This window comes from Lissotriton vulgaris, chromosome 8 (assembly GCF_964263255.1).
Source record: "Lissotriton vulgaris chromosome 8, aLisVul1.2, whole genome shotgun sequence".
NCBI lineage: Eukaryota > Metazoa > Chordata > Amphibia > Caudata > Salamandridae > Lissotriton > Lissotriton vulgaris.
The window spans coordinates 1278386882-1278408377 of NC_141696.1; the positions used below are offsets into that span (position 1 = coordinate 1278386882).

Genomic DNA, 21496 nt, shown 5'->3' on the forward strand with positions numbered 1-21496 from the left:
AGACTGAGACCCTGTGCTGGCTTTCTCAGGTTGGAGACCGCTTAATTGCAAATCACGGTTTGGCCGGCCTGAGATGGACAACCAAACGGTTGTGCACTGATAACTGGGGCATACCACTCCCCACCGGTGCCTGTCATCCCCCTGACTCCACCCCTAGGACTCCAGGAAGCAAAATAAAACTATAATAAACCCGGGTTTATTGTTGTTTTCTTTCTCTCCTTTTTTGGTACATTCCTGAAAGCGGAGGAGCTGCCACTGGTAAAATGGGAAGATGCACGTACCATTTTCTCCCTGCACAGATGCATTGCTGAAAATGTTGCTACGAATAAGCACCCCCGTTATTTCTAAAAGCTCTGCGGAGCAATAGGTGGCATGGTAGTACATGGGGGGGGGGGGGGGGGGGGGGGGCTAATTAGTGGCACAACTTGAAATTTTGCATAACGACAGCCACATATAAATATTTATTTTACGGTTTACTCCTTGAGGTCCTGTGACCCACGACCTTGCTGTGCTTTTCTCATTGAATACTTCCCCCTAATTTTGTATCTAATCTATTCCCTTATTCCATGTTCTTCTCAACCTCTTCTCTGTCCTCTTGAATCTGCCTTGCGTCAGTTTGGTCTCTTTCGCCCTCTGTGGCTCTCTTTCTCACACATAATCATTCTTGTTTCTAACACTGGTCTCTCTCATTAGGCCAGATCAGAAAATAGTGCTCTCTCTGATTGAATTCTCAAATATTTCACTCTAGTACTGTATTTCTAAACCTTTTCTATCATTGTTCCAATCCTTTCACCTGTCCACATTTTCTCTCCAACCACTAAGAGGAGTATCCGGAAGTGGGACTTGAATGGAGTGGACTGGAAAGAGTGAAACATTGGTATAGTTAGTCTTTTAACCTTTACCCTTTTCTGCCCTCACCGCCTGGTTCTGCCCTTTATAGGTCGAGTATCAGCGCACATGCGTTGTCTGCAAGACCTGTTGTACTTACTAGACTGAATGCAATCCAGTCTGCTGCTTTCCACAGGTTCACTCTTGCTTCTCCTCTTTTCTGGCTCCTCATTGGTTGGTGCTCCCTAGATATCACTTACGTTTTCTGCTCCGGTGCACCGGCCAACGTCAGTTTCATTACACTGTAGGTGTGTATTTTATTCTTGGAAGACTACTTCGTTTATTTCTGGCACATTGTGATGCTACCCTTAATATGGAAGTACAGCGGCCCTGCCTTTATTTTGGTCTGCATGAGGTGGCTCGCTCACCTCTATTTTTAGTGTCTTTGAAGACACTTTAACATCATTTAGCTTAGTTCGGTGCTCTTTCACTAGTGCCACACTTTATCTACTTGTTTAGCCAGAGGAAGTGGATAGAGTTTCTGTCTGGTTCCGGCTTTAGTCGTTAGCATGAACCTAAAGACAGGTCTTTGCTGTAAATAAATGAAGCACTTGCCAGTGTGGATGCTCGAGCTGCGCGTTTGCATTACACTTGACGTCACCCATTCTCTTTGACACACTGTGCAAAAATGAGGGGAAAAACCCCTGTTCCTTTCCCATGTCACGTACTTTTGTTTATGAAATGCAACACGCCTCTGACTGCAACGGGTAAAGCTGCATTCGGCTCCATGGAAATGTCACACGATCATGTGATGACATTCGTGGCGACAGTTGAGAGAGTTAAACAAATGAATGTGAAAGCATTTCTTTCCTGGCCCGAACGCGAGTCCTTCTCCTCCACATCGATATATCTGGGCCGAATTTGAATGTTGGCAGTCATTCTTCTCACATGGCGTCCCACAGCAGGCGCCGCTTGTAGTGAGAATATTGAAATGAACAAAATAAAACATTCTTTCTGCTTATTGAAACTTCCTCTGCCCAGAAAGATTAGCGATAAAGAGAGGTTCTTCCCAGTGTGGAGACGTACTTTCTTTTCCATAAATATATGTTGGTAACCAAGTCAACAAACCGCCTTGGAACTGTATACAGCTTCAATAGAAGAGTGCAAGACAATGCTTATTTTTTCACCTAATTTTTTTTTATCAAGTTACAGGTTTCAGAACAATTGCAGATTCTGGGCGTTGACACATATAGAAACAATGCTCCCAACACGTTGCGTAAGGGCACTTCAGTTAGTGCACATTTGTGCTGCAATTTGACCTGCTGCTGCTTCTTGGGTAGACGTGACCAAATTACCATTGGGAGAGCCGAGCGGACTGTTGAAGAGTTTCCTAATCATGCATCAGGGGATGTCTATTAAAGTTATATGTTCTGAGTTAGGCATGCAAAGATATCCTGAATGGGCTATGTACACATTATTTAACAATTGCCTTACATAATTGGATATTTTTGGAGCTGGAATGGCATCAGATGGATATCTATACTGACTCCCACGTCAACTAGTCACTTGCAGAATGTTGATCTAACTAGACAGGAGGTGCTGGGTTGTGCCTCTCCCCAAGCAAGGCTTTAAATGGTATGAAAAAATAGTGTGCCACTCAATCTATATGTTGTTCCCTCTCAAAGGTTGTTTTAAAATTCTCCTAATTTACGCAAAATGCATCAACCTATAATTTAAAAGATTTGTTGTGTAACAACTGCTAATGTAGGTTTTGGCGCACAGACTTGAGCCTCTTGCTTAAACTCATTTGGAGGTGGGACTACTTCAATTTTCTCAAAGACTTCATACACTGATCTGACCAAGCCCAACCATAGCCCATTGCAAAAGTATCAATCCCAAAAATGTTTAAACATTTGGAGCCTAGATTCTCCTTATGGAATAATAAATTTCATAAACTAACTGTGTATATTTTGATCAGATGTAAGCTTGGGGACCACATCAATCTCCACATCATAAATCAAATTCCTTGGCACAAGGGCGTAGTCTATCCAAGAGTAATGGCTGTGTACATGTGAATAGTAGGTAAAAACCGAGTTTCCAGGTTTAAGTACCTGCATCGACCAAGCAATGCACCCTCATCAGTGCCAAGATTACGTGTCGAACTGATTAAACTTAGGTGGCGCTAGTATTAGTTGTGTCTACTCTGTAATTAAGTTAAGGACACAATTGAAAACACAAAGAATAAGTATGTTCAGCCGTAATTATATCAAAATCCCTGAGATCCTTCTGATTTGACCCATAAATGCCATAACCGGTGAGTTGAACTTGATCCATCTCTATGTGGATAATAGCCCAACTACCTATAATATCAGCTATTGTTTTAAATTATCTTGGCTCATAAAGTAAAACTAATAAAGATTGCAACGCCTCTTATAGAGACTTGCGATTTTGCCACCCCAGTTTGGTATGGAAGTTGTCTAAACCAGTTCTGTCCTTGAACGTGACATGCATCTCGGTGGGACATAAAATCTGGGGCTTAAATAGATCTAGTGTCTTCTTGGCCAGGCATCTCTTAAGGGCGATTCCTAGACTTCTTACATTCCAATTCAAGAGGTTAACGGCCATTATCTGCTCAAATAAATTAAACCACTAATCCCAGCTTAGATGATCTTAACTAACCCATACGTAAATGTAATAACATGTCCCTCTAGTTCAAAAGAACATATGGATTTCCATCTTGCATTACTAAGGGGCACATTAGGATGGCGGGCGGACTTTGTCTGCCCTCCATCCTCGTGGAAAAACTGGACCGCCTGCGATCTGAGCGGTGGTCCCGCCATGCACATTATGATGCACCCGCCACACTGGCGGGCGCATCATGCATTTGTAACATTGCGGCGGGCGGTGTTTACACCAGCACCCACTGCAATGTTAAAAATGCATGTTATGCATTTGCATACACAAAGCGGCAGGCACCGCGCGTGCCTGCCGCATTGTGTATGCAAATTCAGGGGGATACCACAGGTACCCCCCCATATGCACCCCCAACCTCGCCTTCACCGTGGGGGCCTGCAACGGGCCCCCAAAGTAAAGACCGCATGCTTGCCGTGGAAGAGCATCGGACCGCCCGAGACACCGCCACCATTAAAAAGCACTTTTTCCGCTGATCGCGAAGTCGACCGGTGGAAATGTTGCAGACAGACTTTTCGTCCGCCGCGGACCCCCCAGCCATCCTAATGTGGCGGGGGGTCATTTTGTCGAGGATGGCGGGTGGCTTGCCCCTGCCATGCCGGCAGTAGCTACCGCCGGCCCTGCGGGGGCAATCGCCTGCCATCCTAATGGGCCCCCAAGTATATAAAGACCCTCTCCTTTCACATTATACAACCACCTCCACCCGAATTACCCCACATCCCCAACCCTGACATGAGTCCACCCAGCCTGCCCCTCAGAGCCCACCCTGAGAGGCCCCACCCCAGGAGAGTTCATCCCCTCCCAAAGCCGCAATGGAAGGATGGAAAAACCTGGCCCGGCTCTAACTCAGGAAGGGACACCATTCCGAGCAAAATAAAGACCAGCATTTGCAAAGCAATAAGTCTCACGTTTGGGAGAGTTTAAGCTATTGGTATTGTAAATGACAATGCCTTTTATTTATCTGTTTGGAAAACTGCAAGCGGTAAATAAACACTGCCTTTATACTTATAGTCCTTGCTTACGAAAAGGAAAGCTGGCAGTAAAAGAGGCGTAGTTACTGCCCGCATTGTACTGCTTGCAAGTTTTTAAAATACATAAATAAAAGGCATTGATATTTACTATGCCAATAGCTCAAATGCTCACAAATGCGAGACCATTGCATTGCAAATGCTTGTTTGTCTTGGAAGGATGCCAAAGTCTATTTCTCACTTTAATCATACTCTCCTTCACCAGCCACTAAGGGTTTGGTGGCCCCCGAGTAGAAACCTTGGGGTTGTGTGAAGTAGAATTGGAGGGGTTTGGCAGATCTCATTCCCACCCCACAGTATTATAATGTTGGGGCGCTAATGGGCAGTACCTTTCCTCCCACATTACTCTGCAGGAAGTCGCTATGTTGCAGTCACTCTTTCTCCTACATGGAGCAAATTGTTTGCCAGTTGAGTAATAATGAAATCTTGGTGGTACCCTTGTGCAACGTTTGTGAAATAGGTTAATTTTAACGTGAACTTATTTCAGCCACCGGTTTTCAGGATTTGATTATACTCCACATTACAAAAAAGGCGGCCTCAATGACTGATTTAATAACCACTGGGTTAGAACTGCAACAATCTTAAAATGTTAAAGAATCTTCTCAATATGGGTAACCACTGACTGCCAAATTAACTTTAATATGCTCCAGGAACCTCCGTAATCTTTTCTTTTGTGCGGGGAATTATTGCAAATTAAGTAATCACAAAGTTCAGGATGTTTATTTAGGAAAACAGCTCTAGGTAGTTTACTTTGGTGTAGCTGTTACTGTCTTTCTGATAACTTTTTTTTTTTTTTAACGTTCGTGATTGGCATGAGCATCTAGGTTCCTGTTATTTCACTGTTCTTCCGGTGCATTTTTAAGCTCCTTTTCACAAAAGTATATTTATGAACTTATTCAAGAAATCGCTCAGTTTGGATAATCTGTACACACCTTTTTGTGTTTTAAAATACAGCTATCCGATATTGTGACAGATGCCAGCTCATTAAACCCGATAGATGTCATCACTGTTCTGCATGCGACATGTAAGTAATTATTTTGCTTAATTCTTTGACAAGCTGTTACCTTTGAAAACCCTCGCCTAATCATGTATAAATTACAGAAAGTGAGATGCTTTGGTGCAGTTTTAAGTATTGTGAAAGCATATCTGTTATCTCGACTATTAGTTATGTATTGCCACTAATTATTTAAATATATCGGTGAGATTTACTTTCTTTGGCAAACTACATTAAATTGTTAGTAGCTACAGAATGACTTGTTCATTGTAAAGTGATGCGGGCTCGCTGTTAACAGAAGTACTGTTTGTTCCTAGCGCCTGTATCTCTGACATGAGAAGTGACATTGTGCGCTATAAACTACATCACAATAGCAGGCGTGTAATAGTGAATACGTCCTGGGTCTTTATTTGAAGTGTTTTATGCAGTGCCAAAATATGTTGCCCAGGGACAGCTGAAAGTGCTCTATTTTTCATCTACTGCTATTGAAATGTTGTGTGTTAGGAGAAATAGACATCCTTCATCCTTTCCTTTCTCACTCTCTGTACCCCAGCAGGATAGTCACATAGTTCACTTTACAAAATCTGCTAACTTTGCTGTCAGAGAAAAATCAACGCAAATCTCCAAGTTAAAACAATGAACAGCAATTTGTCGGACGGCACAGTCTGACATATGACCTCTGTCTTTGAATCCTAGTAAATGTGACAATATAAAACCACAATTTGAAGGCATCTTTGTTGGTCATTTACCTTCTGAACTCCAGCATGGTTATTCTGGGGGTGCCTGAGCTTCCTTAGCACCACTACTTCCAGAACCTATGGGTTAGATGGTTCATTATATTGGGTAATAGTAACTCGTACTATTTACTGCCATATAGTGAGTCAAAACTAAGGTAGCAACTTTAATATGACAGTGGTATTTGGTCAAAGTGAAAGGCTTGTTTGTAGAGATCAGCCTTCAGAAGTCTTCTGGAATGGGGGCAGTGTGACGCAGATTTCTGGATTGAGTTGACACCAAGCAAGTGCCCGGGATTTTATAAGCCTACCATCTGCCACCATGATTTCCTGCCTTGAAGTTAGGTTGATGAACTATATGCACGTTGGCTGAACTGAGGAGGTTGTTATGTATCGAGAAACCATGCAGGTAAGTATTTTGTTTTTGAATATTTTAAGTAACATTATTATTATTATGTTAATTCAAATTCAAATCCAGCTTTATTCGGTTTTTAAGTATAAAACCATAAAAGCAGCAGAGAAAAAAATACATGCATATATAAAGGCACAATAATTAATTGCAGGTTTAAAAAAGAAAAAATGAATTTGACTATTTAAAACAAACTAAAGTCAATCTTGTGCAGAATAAAAGCGCATGGTACACAGGAACCCCCTTTCAACGGGTTTTATAGTTCAATACTCTGGGGCCAGGATAAAAGTCAAACAAGTCACAAATGCAAATAGGGCCATCTCCAGTTTTGGGCTGAGAGGATCTTAGATAGGGGACAGTGTTCCTGGGTTTGAATTTAATTAAAATCAAATCTCCTGGACAGTTTTTGGGCAACGTACCCAACCATCCCACCCTCCTGACACTTACAATTCCGCCATCTAGGTCAGGTGGCAGCGGTCTATTGTTATTGAGCCAGAAGATGGCTTTGTTCAGCAGGTCCTGGTTTGTTTCAAATTTGCCCTGTCTAAGCTCTGGCACCCCAGAGAGAATAGTCACATAGGGGGCGGCTTCAGGGGGTAGGTTGATTCGATGCCTTCTTTCATGAGGAATCCTAGGTGCTGTTAAAGAGACATAAGTCGGTTTAGAAGTAATATTACATCTTTTTGGGATGGGTTTGCTAGTAGAGGAATCAATTGGTGGTGCTATTCTGTGTTCTGTAGACTTATGTTTCTCATGGTTGGTGGAGGGAGTATAACATAAGGGTGAAGCAGTGTTTACATTTGATGGATTAATCCTTTGTACTATTTTTTCCACGCTGGACAACCTTTCTCCCAGATCCTAAATTTTTGTGACCAGGGGTGATAGGGCCGCGTTCAGCAATCGTTCAATGTGGGCCAGTAGGGTCGCTTGGAAGGGGGAAACAGAGTCTTTTGATGTGGCCACCACCTTCTGTGGCGTTGAAACAGATGAAATAGCGGGGGGTGATGAGGGGCTACAGGACATTTGATCAACATTAGCTGGAATCTCCTCAATGTTCCTTTTGGTGATTAGGGCCTGGGGCAGCGTGCTAGCTTGAGTGGCAATCATTTCAGGGAATAAAGGTAGTTCCTGGGGAGTGCGGATTGTAAGGTCAGTATTTCTGCCAGATGTGGGTGGAGTTGATATGTTAGGGGCGTAGTTTGTGCCACACAAGGCATTCAGGTCCTCCCAGATAGACATATTGTTAGGACTGCGAGAGCTCCAAAATAGAGACAGGACGGTTCAGGGACAAATGACAATTGGAAGCAAAAGGGTTAGTTGTTTTCTGTACCTGCTTCTATGATGGGGCCAAGTGGGGTGGCCCGTCCCGTCCTCCTCGGGTCCTCTGAGGGCCTCAAAGGGCCCGCCCTTTGCCCGGGCTTAGCCCCGGGCGCCCTCCCGCGCGCGGTCCCGCGACGCGGGGGCTGCTGTCCTTTTGTGGCGCCTCCTGGCGCGCTGGTCCCGTGTGTGGCGAGTAGCGCCGCTGGGGCGTCTGGGGATTGTAGTTTCCCCCCTCGCTCTCCGGCCGCTGTTGTGCTTGCGGCAGCGAGGGGGAAACTGGCAGGAAACTGGCAAGGTTAGTCACCCCCTCGTCCCTGGTGAGCCCGGTTCCGCTTGCTGACCCCCCGCTCCCCCGGGGCTGCTGTCCTTTTGTGGCGCCTCCTGGCGCGCTGGTCCCGTGTGTGGCGAGTAGCGCCGCTGGGGCGTCTGGGGATTGTAGTTTCCCCCCTCGCGCTCCGGCCGCTGTTGTGCTTGCGGCGGCGAGGGGGAAACTGGCAGGAAACTGGCAAGGTTAGTCACCCCCTCGTCCCTGGTGAGCCCGGTTCCGCTTATGTTACTTAAAAAAAAGTAGTGGTAAAGGGAGGAAAGAGTAAGTTTAAGGTTTAGAAATGGGCAGTGGTAAAGGGAGTTGAGGGAAATTTCAGTTTGGAGGTGTGCAGGGGTAAAGGGAGGTAATGGTAATTGTATGGTTTACGGGTAGTTGGTGTTAAATGGAGTTTAGGAGTAAATAAAAAAACATGGGGGGAGGGGTGTTTCCCACCAAAAAGGAAAAATATTATATATATATATATATATATATATATATATTTTGTTAGTTGAAAACTTTGTTTCACTTGACATTTTCACCAAACTATAATGTCCCTTTAACCTTTATTTTTCAGATTATTTTTATATAAATATATATATATATATATATATATATATATATATATATATATATATATATATTGACACCAAACTCCCACCAACGTAGGAAACGGAGTCGCACACCAACGGGTTGTCAAACAGGTAATTTATTCACTTAACGGGGGAATTTCCTGACGCGTTTCGTCCACCATTGGACTTTTTCAAAGGTTACCCCTTACACCATTGCTGCTGCCAATCCACAGGTGATTGCCAAAGTTCCTTTTATTGACCCCCAGTGGTCAAGACCTTCAATGGTCATTACGTGGTTTTCGAGGCATGCTGGATCCTGTAGTTTTAATGGCAGCAGTAGTTTATCTGCCCTCCATTAGGCGGTGTTGTTTGGAAGTGTCTGTTTGTTCCGTGTTGCTGTTGGCGAACCATTTTCAAGTCCGCTTACAGAGTCATACCGATGCCGGTCATCGGTGGCAACCGCTTTCCCTCTCGTGCGTCACGACCAGGAAGAGGTGGTTCAAGTCGGGAAAGCCTCTGGCGCGCTTGCTGACTGTGCGTCCTCCCGCGGCAGAACCACACCGCCAAATATTGACACCAAACTCCCACCAACGTAGGAAACGGAGTCGCACACCAACGGGTTGTCAAACAGGTAATTTATTCACTTAACGGGGGAATTTCCTGACGCGTTTCGTCCACCATTGGACTTTTTCAAAGGTTACCCCTTACACCATTGCTGCTGCCAATCCACAGGTGATTGCCAAAGTTCCTTTTATTGACCCCCAGTGGTCAAGACCTTCAATGGTCATTACGTGGTTTTCGAGGCATGCTGGATCCTGTAGTTTTAATGGCAGCAGTAGTTTATCTGCCCTCCATTAGGCGGTGTTGTTTGGAAGTGTCTGTTTGTTCAGTGTTGCTGTTGGCGAACCATTTTCAAGTCCGCTTACAGAGTCATACCGATGCCGGTCATCGGTGGCAACCGCTTTCCCTCTCGTGCGTCACGACCAGGAAGAGGTGGTTCAAGTCGGGAAAGCCTCTGGCGCGCTTGCTGACTGTGCGTCCTCCCGCGGCAGAACCACACCGCCAAATATTGACACCAAACTCCCACCAACGTAGGAAACGGAGTCGCACACCAACGGGTTGTCAAACAGGTAATTTATTCACTTAACGGGGGAATTTCCTGACGCGTTTCGTCCACCATTGGACTTTTTCAAAGGTTACCCCTTACACCATTGCTGCTGCCAATCCACAGGTGATTGCCAAAGTTCCTTTTATTGACCCCCAGTGGTCAAGACCTTCAATGGTCATTACGTGGTTTTCGAGGCATGCTGGATCCTGTAGTTTTAATGGCAGCAGTAGTTTATCTGCCCTCCATTAGGCGGTGTTGTTTGGAAGTTTAGCCCCGGGCGCCCTCCCGCGCGCGGTCCCGCGACGCGGGGGCTGCTGTCCTTTTGTGGCGCCTCCTGGCGCGCTGGTCCCGTGTGTGGCGAGTAGCGCCGCTGGGGCGTCTGGGGATTGTAGTTTCCCCCCTCGCTCTCCGGCCGCTGTTGTGCTTGCGGCAGCGAGGGGGAAACTGGCAGGAAACTGGCAAGGTTAGTCACCCCCTCGTCCCTGGTGAGCCCGGTTCCGCTTGCTGACCCCCCGCTCCCCCGGGGCTGCTGTCCTTTTGTGGCGCCTCCTGGCGCGCTGGTCCCGTGTGTGGCGAGTAGCGCCGCTGGGGCGTCTGGGGATTGTAGTTTCCCCCCTCGCGCTCCGGCCGCTGTTGTGCTTGCGGCGGCGAGGGGGAAACTGGCAGGAAACTGGCAAGGTTAGTCACCCCCTCGTCCCTGGTGAGCCCGGTTCCGCTTATGTTACTTAAAAAAAAGTAGTGGTAAAGGGAGGAAAGAGTAAGTTTAAGGTTTAGAAATGGGCAGTGGTAAAGGGAGTTGAGGGAAATTTCAGTTTGGAGGTGTGCAGGGGTAAAGGGAGGTAATGGTAATTGTATGGTTTACGGGTAGTTGGTGTTAAATGGAGTTTAGGAGTAAATAAAAAAACATGGGGGGAGGGGTGTTTCCCACCAAAAAGGAAAAATATTTTATATATATATATATATATATATATATATATATATATATATATATATATATATATATATATATATATATATATATATATTTTGTTAGTTGAAAACTTTGTTTCACTTGACATTTTCACCAAACTATAATGTCCCTTTAACCTTTATTTTTCAGATTATTTTTATATAAATATATATATATATATATATATATATATATATATTTTTTTTTTTTTTTTTCTGAAAAAGAAAGGTTAAAGGGACATTATAGTTAGGTGAAAATGACAATTAAAACAACGTTTTAAACCAATAAAACCACTGAAACTCTAGTTATATTTGTCTCAAGTACCTATAACTCGTGCCCTAAAGTAACTTACTAAAACTCATGTCTGTGACTGTCCTGCAAATTACGTGATTGTGTCAGTGATGGTTATTGGCGGGGTTGGCACCCAGGAAACTGATTTACCTCAGGGATGGAGGGGGTGGGAATCAGCCCCCGTTCTTCGTGCTGTCAGGGAATTGTGTCAAAAGGGAAGTATTGTTGGAAAGCTGAAAACTCAGCCTTCCAGCAATACCTCCCTTTTCCTGCAGAGGGACGGGCGATGGACACTGGTGTAATGTAGGTGTAGCGGCCCGTTTGATAAGGACCTGTGCTCCCCACCACCCCTTTAACAATACTAGCATTGCTGTCAATGGGGGCGGGGGACAGGGGCAGAATGCACACTAGAGACTGTAGGGATGACTGGTTTTTTTTGTTTTTTTTAAAGGGGTGGTTGAGGAGTGGCCACCGCTATTTTCCCACCCCATAAAGGGCATACGCCTCTGCCCCCCAGGGGCTGGGTGCATATTGGTGGTTTCCCCATGATCTGCCTCCCTTGGGTGGGGCAGAAAGGACCTCTATAAATCAGGGAACAGCTGTTAAAAAGTGGGTGAAGGAGGCCCATCATACACAAGAACATTCACCACCCACAGAAAGGGCATTACTGCCTTTCTGCTTCCCTGGGGGCATATTGATGGAGTTCGTCCCCAATCTACCTCTCCTGAAGAAGCATAAATCTCACTAGGCACCAGGTAAATTCCCCAAAAGGAGAGGCAATACAGTGTTTTTGTCAACTTGTGGAAGCAGATTGGGAGTCCACCCCATTCAGCCACCCCCAGCATCGAGTAATATCCCATCCCAGAATGGGCAAGGGGCAAACCAGTGTCCCTACCTGTGTACGGGTCAGAGAGGGTTTGAACCAGTTTGCCCCACATGGGGGAGGGGTGGCAGAAAGCCCCCAAATGCTCTGAAAACTTTAAACATTTCCTCATATCACACATTTCCTTGCATTTCTGTGTAATAAACCTCGAATCTTAAGGGGCCCACATAATTCCTACCTCCTAGCGCTCCCCCATTTGCGGCACACCACCCTAGACTCCGCCGCGTGTCTAGGTTTAAAAAATGTCTGTTACATGGGTTTACCTGGTGCCTGTCGAGCTAGCACCCAAATACCACAGGTACCCCATTGCCAAACAGATAGGTTTTCGTCAAGGAATGCACATTAAGCTTTGGAGCCTTTCTTGATGCAGGCACTAGGCCCACCCATGCAAGTGGGGTACCGTTCTGATCAGGAGACGTGTGGGAACGCTGCATGGCAGGAAATTATTGGCTCTCCCCACATTTTGGAATGTTACCTCACTGAAATGTGCGAGGTTTGCAGGGGCTTCTGGGTGATATTGTATTTAGTATAAGAGAGGTATGGTGGTTATAGGATTCAGAAACCACTGGGGAGTAACATGAAACAAGGGTTTCACCAGAGGTATTTCTATCCACCTGATTGTATATATTTGTAATTAATGCATAGTATTTAGTAGTGTATTTGTATGAGAAGTACTTTACCTTTTTACAAGAAAAAGCATTGACTGGACAATGATTTATTGAGTGCTATTGCTTACCAGCAAGCGGGGGATGGGGGAGGGAACTAGCCCACATCACCTCACCTAAGTAGGCCTTGGACTGCTTTGCTACCCTGAGAGTCGAGTGCTGCAATCGGGTACCGGTACTTGGTAACCAGTAAAGAGAAAGTTGCAGACACATTACTCGTGAAGGACGCACATCCTTCTGAACTAATAATCCAATTTCTTAGACTCTTGTTTCTTAAAAATAGGCACAAGGACAGTTATCCCATGTGGGTTCTTCTGGCTTTTTGTTTTAGAGAAAGCCCACAGAGTACCATTGGCACGACCAACACCTGGTGGCCACCCTGACCCATAATGTCGAGACTGTTGAATTAAAAGAACAGATGTTATCCTAGAAAGCTTCAGAGAAACTAGGTCAATACAAATGGACAACTGTGAGGTGTTCCTGTTAACTGATTATACAGCCTGGTTTAAGCTAAAAGACACTCTTTCATGGTAAGGTAAAGAGTTATTAGTCCTGGCTGGACTAGCGGTTGCCATTATCACCCTTGGCTGCCCCCCCTCCCCTCCCAGGATATCGCCCAACCCTGTGGCACTGGAGCGACTGGTTAAAATGTTGATTCTTCTGGCGTTATTTGGGTATATTTGGTTATTATTCCCTGGGCTGGGTAATGTTTGGGTTTATTTAGAAACTGGGATGAGACGGAGACAGCAGATTTCCAACAGATCCAGGGACGGCCTTACACAGTGACCCTCCAGCAAAACCCCAGTGGGTAACCCGAAATATAAAGTACAAATTTGGAATGTCAGGAGACTGGGCAACATAACCAAAAGGCAAAGAATGTATTCATCCATTTACAGAGCAGTCATAGACTTTGTGTATCTTCAGGAGATGCATCTCACTACAGGAAAGGGGAATAGGCTATGTTAACGATGGTGGTTAGTGACCCTGCAGATAGATACATAATATTCTTATGTAGACTGGATGGTGTCTCAAAATGAGTACCCAGCCATGGTAGCTGTTCAGCTTGTTCATGACAAAGACATGCCCACCATTTGTAGGTGCAATTTTAAATGTGTAGTGGATCTAGAGCAAGACAGGTTGTTCTCACCTTTGCATTACAATGTGGCAACTCTGTTGTCTTGCACGTTCTGTAATTGGTTAACAAACAGATGGCTAGAAGGCGTTCGGAGAAACATACATAGCAAACGCAACCAGATTATTGAAGGAGTGCTGAAACCTTTCAACCACTCACCACCAGTCACAGATCTGGATTTAATCCATTGTTCTTTTGCTCACTATGCCACCCTAGTTTGGACCCAGACATATTCAAATCAGTCTTTTTAAAAAATGTACATTTTTATTTACATTTTTAACACATATAAAACATATCAAGCATGTCACATGAGGCCTTCCACCACACCCTATCCCCCCACCACCCTCCACCCACCTTTCCCAGGATGTCTCATAGCAAAACAATACTCGTGGATACTGCGCCGTGCCAACTAAGTCTGCATAGCACTTAGATGCCCATAACTTCCACCCCCTGCGTCGGGACAGCATGTAGATCCACCCTTTTTTCTTTCATAGTCCCCCCCCCCCCGTCTAGGCCATGGTATCTTCTCCATTTCCCCCACTCTATATTGAACTTCTTGGGTCAGCCTCTGGCTTTGTATGTGACCCTCTCCGCTGCCATGTATATGTCCATACCTCTTCTCCACTCCTCTATTCACGGGGGTGCAGGTGCGCCCCAGGCCCGAGCCACATCCCTCTTGGCCACCACCAAAGCCAGCGAGAGGAAAATCAAAAGTGGGCTATTCAGGTCTACCTCATTAGCTATGCCCAATAGAACCAATCTAGGCACCATCGGGAGGGTTGTTTCCAATATGTCCCTTAGTATCTCTGTCCAGTAGCCCTGGATAACACGACAGCCCCAAATGGTATGGTAGAAGTTTCCCTGCCCCCGCCCACATCTCAGACAGGTAGTAAGTGGCCCAACCCATCCGGTGTAATCTGTGCCTATCATAATAAACCCTATGGAGGATTTAAAACTGTATTAGTCGAAGCCGGGACTTTATCGCGACTTCCCTAGGGTGCACCAGGGCCGTCTCCCAGTCAAGTGTCTCCATTTCCCCCAGATCCTTTTCCCATGTCTTTCAGTTTCCCCAAACCGTCTGGTATATTATTATTTTCAGATCAGTCTTGACCCTGTTCCTCATGGGAACATTCCAGCCCGAACTGCCAGGCCAGGTCCTCCCTGGAGCGGAAAGAAGAATTCTCGGACCAGTTTCGGTGTCGCACCCCCCCATCAACCAGGCTAGTTTGAATCCAGTGGCCCAGCGAGCAAGGGACTCGTACACTTCGCCACTTAGGGCAAACATAGCCAACACAACAAGATGATGGACGACGGAGTGCTGAAACTTTTCATCCACTCACCCACAGTGACCTATCTGAGTTTACTGCATTATTCTTTTGCTCACTATGCCACCCCAGGTTAGACCCAGCCATATGCAAATCAGTCTTGACCCTGTTCAGGCTTGACTGTTCCCATCATCTGGTTGTGTTTGCCGTGGAGAAGCATACACCCTGGGGTTAGAGAATGTTCATACTTCTCCTCATGTACATGTCTTGCATACTAGGATTAACTTTTTTTATTTGTAACCTGCAGATTGGGGAAGCGGTTACAGATAACGAATGATTGAGCAAAACCCTGTCTGGTCGTAATTTTCTTAAATTGACACTACTTGAATACTGGCCTGATGCCTGCAGCTGGAGGTGATTCAGCAGTTCTTTGTGGAGAACAATTTGTCTGTTGATGATCTCTTTATTGTTTGAGAGGCTTTTAAGTTCTCTTTAAGTGTTGCTTGCATAAGTGTGACACATGGGGTAGAGTGGTTGTGCAAAGGGACGGCACAAAACTAAAAGAGGTGTTGAGACCATGAGAAATGGCAGCGCTCAAGTCCCTGGAAAGCTGCACCCACTTGAAACAACCAAGGGAGGAATACCGAGAACTAATAGGTTATGAAAGCAGCATTACAAAACGTACATAACCAAAAAGCATAGTGAAAGAGACTGGGCAGGTAGACTCATGACATGGTTGACAATGAGCTCAAATTTGCCTTGTAACATTACAGCACTTTGGAAAATGAATGGGAAGTATCACACACTCGGGTGGGAATCAATACAGCTTTCATAAAATGTTATAAAATAATTGTATACAGAGTCCGCTGATACTGCAGTGGACTGCCAGGAACAATACAGAAGTAGGGCCTGACTAGATAAAATAAAGATGAGAAAGGGGGGCAAAGGGAAACCGCAATAACTGCTGAAGAAATTATTAAAAATGGTATTCAAGACGTGGCAAAATGCCAGGAAGCAATGACCTGCCTGATAAATGTTACAGCATGTTCACAAACACATTAACACCACATACTTAGAAATGTATAAATCTGCCTGGGGTAGGGGCTCAGTTTCTTTATAATCCAAAATAAGCTTTGCTCATGATACTCTCAGAGCCTAATAATGACCCACTCGACATGGTCACTTATATACCATTATCCAAGTTTGATGTGGGTTATAACATTTTGCCAAATTGCTGGTGTCGAGGATCTCTGCAGTTCTTTCCGAACTAAATCATCTGCATCCATCAGGGCTTATGCCTGGTTGAAATACATTGCCAAATATTGGACTGTTGTATCCCATGAATAAGCAACTGATAGGAGCAGAATAACCAACAGCAGTGGCCTCCATAGTCAGGGACTTTGATGCTCTTTGCTGGTATTTTTTCCTGGTAGTGAGGTACTGGATTTGCTGCTGAAATGTTATGGATTAAACTATTTTAAACATCACCCATGGTGGTGTTCATAACGGCCGAGTACTCTGGGAGACATGGGAAGTACTTGAGGGCACTTGTCAGGGTTGCCCTATTTCAAACTTGCATTTTGTGATTGCTGCGGAACACTGAGCTGCCATGATTAGGGCGGAGGAGTCGGACAGGGAGGGGAGTCACGTTATATGGACAATGGCATGTAATTTCATTGTGTGTAGATTATTTCTTTATAATAATGACACTGGCGTAGATATACATCCACTCTTCTGATAATTAGACCAATTTGTGTAGGTATCGGGAATTAAAGGTAACTGAGAGATGTCCTGCTAGTAGACATGGGAAAGCTGCCAGCGCTGTCAATGTGGTCGGCTGACAGAACCTGAAAATATCTGGGGATACAGGTATTTTATAAAGATGATGATACACTGGAGGTCATTCTCTGTAAAACCATTGTAAATATCAGAGAATCCATCAAGTTGCATAACAAGCTGCTGTCATTAATAATAGACAAGGCTGTGCTCTCTAAAATGATTTTGTTTGTAAACAATCTTTATTGGGTTTTGCATCAATTGTTAAGTATGGAGACAGTTATCATTAGAGACAAAAAACTCCCCTAATCGTCAGTAGGCCATACTCCCAAGGGATCAAACATACGCCCTTCCCTCACAGCAACACCCTCCCCATCACTTCCAAGTGTGGAATTCCCCTGATATTTTAGGTCCACAATCTCTATTGGTAGGCTTCTCTCCCTTTTATAATGTCCAAATTGAACTAGGTGTGTCCATATGATCTGCCTTTGGTGATAGTTCTGCCACCTTTTCCATACATAACGTAACATGTGTATTTGTAAAGCGCACGTTCACCAAGAGGTCTCTTGGCGCTGAATAACAGATGTTCCTGGTTACCCAACTCAATGGTACTCGTTTTATCGACCTCAGATGGATGAAAGGCTGAATGGACCCACCAGGATTTGAACCTGTGACCATGAGGTCGAACACAGGCCCCTGCAATGGACAAATTAGTCCACTGAGCCACTAGACCATCTCGAATGCTGACATTGAGATCTTCCTGCCGAGGCTGCTGGTGTTGATTCCGCTGAGGATGCATTGAGTGTTATATGTCATTGGGAATACCCTTAATGCTACCAGACCTGGGTTAATTTTGCGATACAATAAAGAAATGGTCACAGTAACAACAACTAATTCCCAATAGCGAGATACGCAATACCACGTTAGAGATTTGTAAACAAAATGCAATTTATTAAATGCTGTTTAAATCTGGCAACACAGTTGCACTTATATCTTTATATGCTTCTAATATTTAAAAAAAGTGGTCATGTAAGGTAAAAGGAGTGTAATTGGTCAAAGTGAGACCGTGAGGAAGGTGGACAAGAAAGAGAGGTGTTACATATATCCATCACATTCTGATGAAGATACTGTTCCGGCCTAACAATGGTCAAATTGTTCCACAATCACATAGATCTCAAATTACACTGTTACTAATTCACAGTTATCATGACCTGTGAGTCAAATATAGTCAACGTATCGACCCCTGTGACATTCGCTAGGTGAATCCAGCCTTAGGGTGGGGTCTTCATCAGGACAGTGAGAAAAGGAGGCACCTAAATGTGTATCCAGCACGTGTTAGTCTGCTGGACTTGTAGAGATGAGAATGGACCTGAGCTCTATTCCACATCGAATCTATGCGTGACGGACATATTTCAAGATTTCATTATTTGGGAACTGCCCAGGATCTCTAGGCCGGCAGCTCATTACCGCGTACGCGCACAAAGGGCCGTACCTCTCTAAAATGTGAATAGAGCTCTGGCCAAATCTCATCTCTGTAAGCCCAGCAGACTAACATGCGCTGGATGTGGTATGTGGTAATAAAACGTCTCCAGTGACATGAAAATCATACCAGTACTGCATCTACGTTTGCCTGTCTGGGAGGCACTGCTGTGCAACTGTGAATTTTTATCCTCCTGTTTTGGTGTATGGAGTCTCAATTGCTTTTACTTAGAATATCAAAGACGCCTTCATTTTTTTTGTTTCTTGAGCAACTGTTACTTTAGATTTTGAAAGAAACTTAAAATAACAAGTTTGTTAACATGTATTCAAACTTGGGGTTAGGTATACATAGAGCCCAATAAGAATTAACCTATCTACAGTGCATAGGTTAGCAATCGCCGCAAAGTGGAGATACAGAGCAACCAGGTGAGGGATGGAATATCATTGGCGTAGAACACCACTCTATCCTTGCAATGAGGAAACCATGAGAAGCCTGGATCTAGGCATCCACTCATCCAATTTACCAGGGGTTCAATCCCCATGGCAAAGAATAACGGAGATGGGGGGCATTTCTTCCTTGTGCCACGCCGGATTGGGAAGGATGTGGAAAGTGTGCCATTAACCCGGACCCTTGCTGTAGGGCGATTATATAATGCCTCTGTTAGAGTGAGGAATCGGGCTGAAGTCTTCTGAGTATTTGAAATAGGAAGGGCCAATGGACAATGTCAAAAGCTGTTTCATAATTCATGAGGAGGAGGCCAGCTGGGCCTGATAAGTGGTCAATGTGGGAAAGGGCAGTCTGAAGTTGACGTAGAGAATGACGTGCTCCTTCTGGGCATGATGCCATTTTGATCCTTGTGGATCAGCGTTTCAACTAAGGTAGTTTGCTGTTTGGCCAGCATTTTTGCCAATATTTTGTATTCAATATTAAGCAAGGAAATAGGCTAATTGGAGGCACACAGCATCAATAGCCTACCAGGCTTAAGCACGGTGGTAGTGGTGGCGGGCTAAAGGTCAGGGTGCAGAGTTCTTGTACGGCCTGCCTCATCAAAAAGGAGGAGCAGGTGGGGGGGCTAGGAGGGAGGCGAATCTCTTATAGAATTCAGCCGGGAAGCGGTCTGAGCCAGGTGTTTTTCCGGCGCACTAGCAGAAATGGTGGCTTGCACCTCCTTTAGTGTAAATGGTTTGTCTAGTGTAGTGGCTACAGAGTGAGCAGTAGTGTGTTGCAAACTTGTCTGCAACTTCGGTGGGGTCTGAAGTGAGGTGTCCTTCTGGAGTCTAAATAGCTGAGACAAATCGGGCCCCTCTCATTTCTGGGATAACCAATAGAGCAGTTTGTCAGCCTTATTGCCATGTTCATAGAGCTGCTACTGTGATAGAGAGGCAGCTGTGCAAACCAAATCCAGGAATCTGTACCACCAGTGTCTTGCTGAGGTCCTATATGTGTTGCATGTGAGCCACTGATGGTGTTGTCCTAGCACATTACAAGTACAAGGATCTGGTACTCTAGGGGTGTAATGCTACATTCCCTACCATGATGGCAAACGGCTGCCAGTGCTTTACCTCGAGTCACTACCTTGAATGTCTCTCACAGAAACACAGGGGAGTCAACCATGTGTTGTATTAAGTCAAACTATTCTGTAATGGCAGCTCTTAGGAGTCCTCCCTAAGCCACCAGGCTTTAAGTCTCCAAACTCCCTTCGTCCCTTTGTGTTCAGTCCCCATCTGCATCATAACCGGAGTGTGGTCGGACAGTCCTCTGGGAAAGTTATGAGCGCGTTGGACGTGGTAGGGCGTTTGTGGGCATAAAGAAAGTCATGTCAGAAATGCCTCTCATGTGAGGCAAAGCAATGTGTGAATGCGATGTCCAAGTGGCGCCATCTACACCATACGCCCACAAAGCCTAGGGAGTGTGCCCATCTATAGAGTGCTAGTGTCTGAGAGGAGGGATTTCTAAAGGATGTGCAGAGTGTTCTGTCCATAATGGCATTGAAGTCTCCACCCATTTTGAGGGTACCCAGGTAAATCTGCAGTACTATTCTGGAAAGGTCTGCCAGCGTTGCAGTCACTAACTCTGGAGGCACATATATAGTTCCTATGGTCCTCGGTTTTCCTTCTGGCATACCCTCCAGAAGGAGATTGCTTGTCTCAATGAGAGGCAACAACGACAAAAGGGCATGAGTGATGCAGGAGTATCACTGCTCCGCTAGCTCCCCTAGCAAAGCTGGTGTGGAACACTAGTGTAGCCATGGCAGGCAAGGAAGGGGCTGTTGTCTCCCATTAGGTGGCTTTTTTGGAGCAGTAAAAATGCTGTTCCTGCCGTGTAACATATCTCAGAACTGTGAGTCTCTTAATTTTTGTCAAGGAGACTGTTAACGTTCCAGGTTAATATTTTAAGTCGGGTGGGCGGGGGCATCAGTTAAGTGAGAGTAGGCATTGGGACGGGTGACACCTATACTCGCGGTAATCTTTCCACGTACCTTGCAAAAAGAGGAACAGTGAACAATACAAAACAGCAAAAAGGTGAAACGAAAGCCTCACATTTACTCCTCAACTTTCACCCTCCCTACAAATTTTTCCCCTCAGAACCATCTGTCACCCATCAAACATATTAACCTCTTAAGCGCTGCCGACGGTCGTCACGAGCGCTACCTCCCCAGTGCTACGCACGACCATTGGACGTCCATTCAGCACTAGTTCCAATGGACAGCGCAGCACTGGGGAGGGATATTTGCGCCGCAGCTAAGGTGTTAACTATCCCAGGAGTAACCAAATAATAAAACATGGGGTGTACCTTGGCTATCAATTGCTGTGGCCTCATCTGAGTAAGTTGTTCCAGCACGTTCTGTTCCAGCCTAGTCTGTGAGGGTCCCTTGCTGATGTTTTAATCTGGTGAACGTCATGACCTCTCAGCCTCTCGGGACATCTAAACTTAGCGGGACGGGACCATAGTCTCTGGGTCCCATCCCTTATGTTCCTGCACCTGTGAGAGCCTCTGACTGCCAGGAGCCAATTGGGCCTCTCTCCTGGGACGCTAAGTCTACCAGGATGAGACACTGTGAGGTCTA

General features: G+C 45.3%; 1 protein-coding gene across 1 annotated transcript in view; it reads left to right on the forward strand.

The window, feature by feature from the left end:
- Nucleotides 1-21496, forward strand: part of ZDHHC20 (zDHHC palmitoyltransferase 20) — a 261337-nt gene that overhangs the window by 132835 nt on the left and 107006 nt on the right. The window contains exon 5 of the mRNA XM_086935201.1: nt 5502-5571. Coding sequence (XP_086791327.1) covers nt 5502-5571 — 70 coding nt within the window. The remainder of the gene's footprint in view (nt 1-5501; nt 5572-21496) is intronic.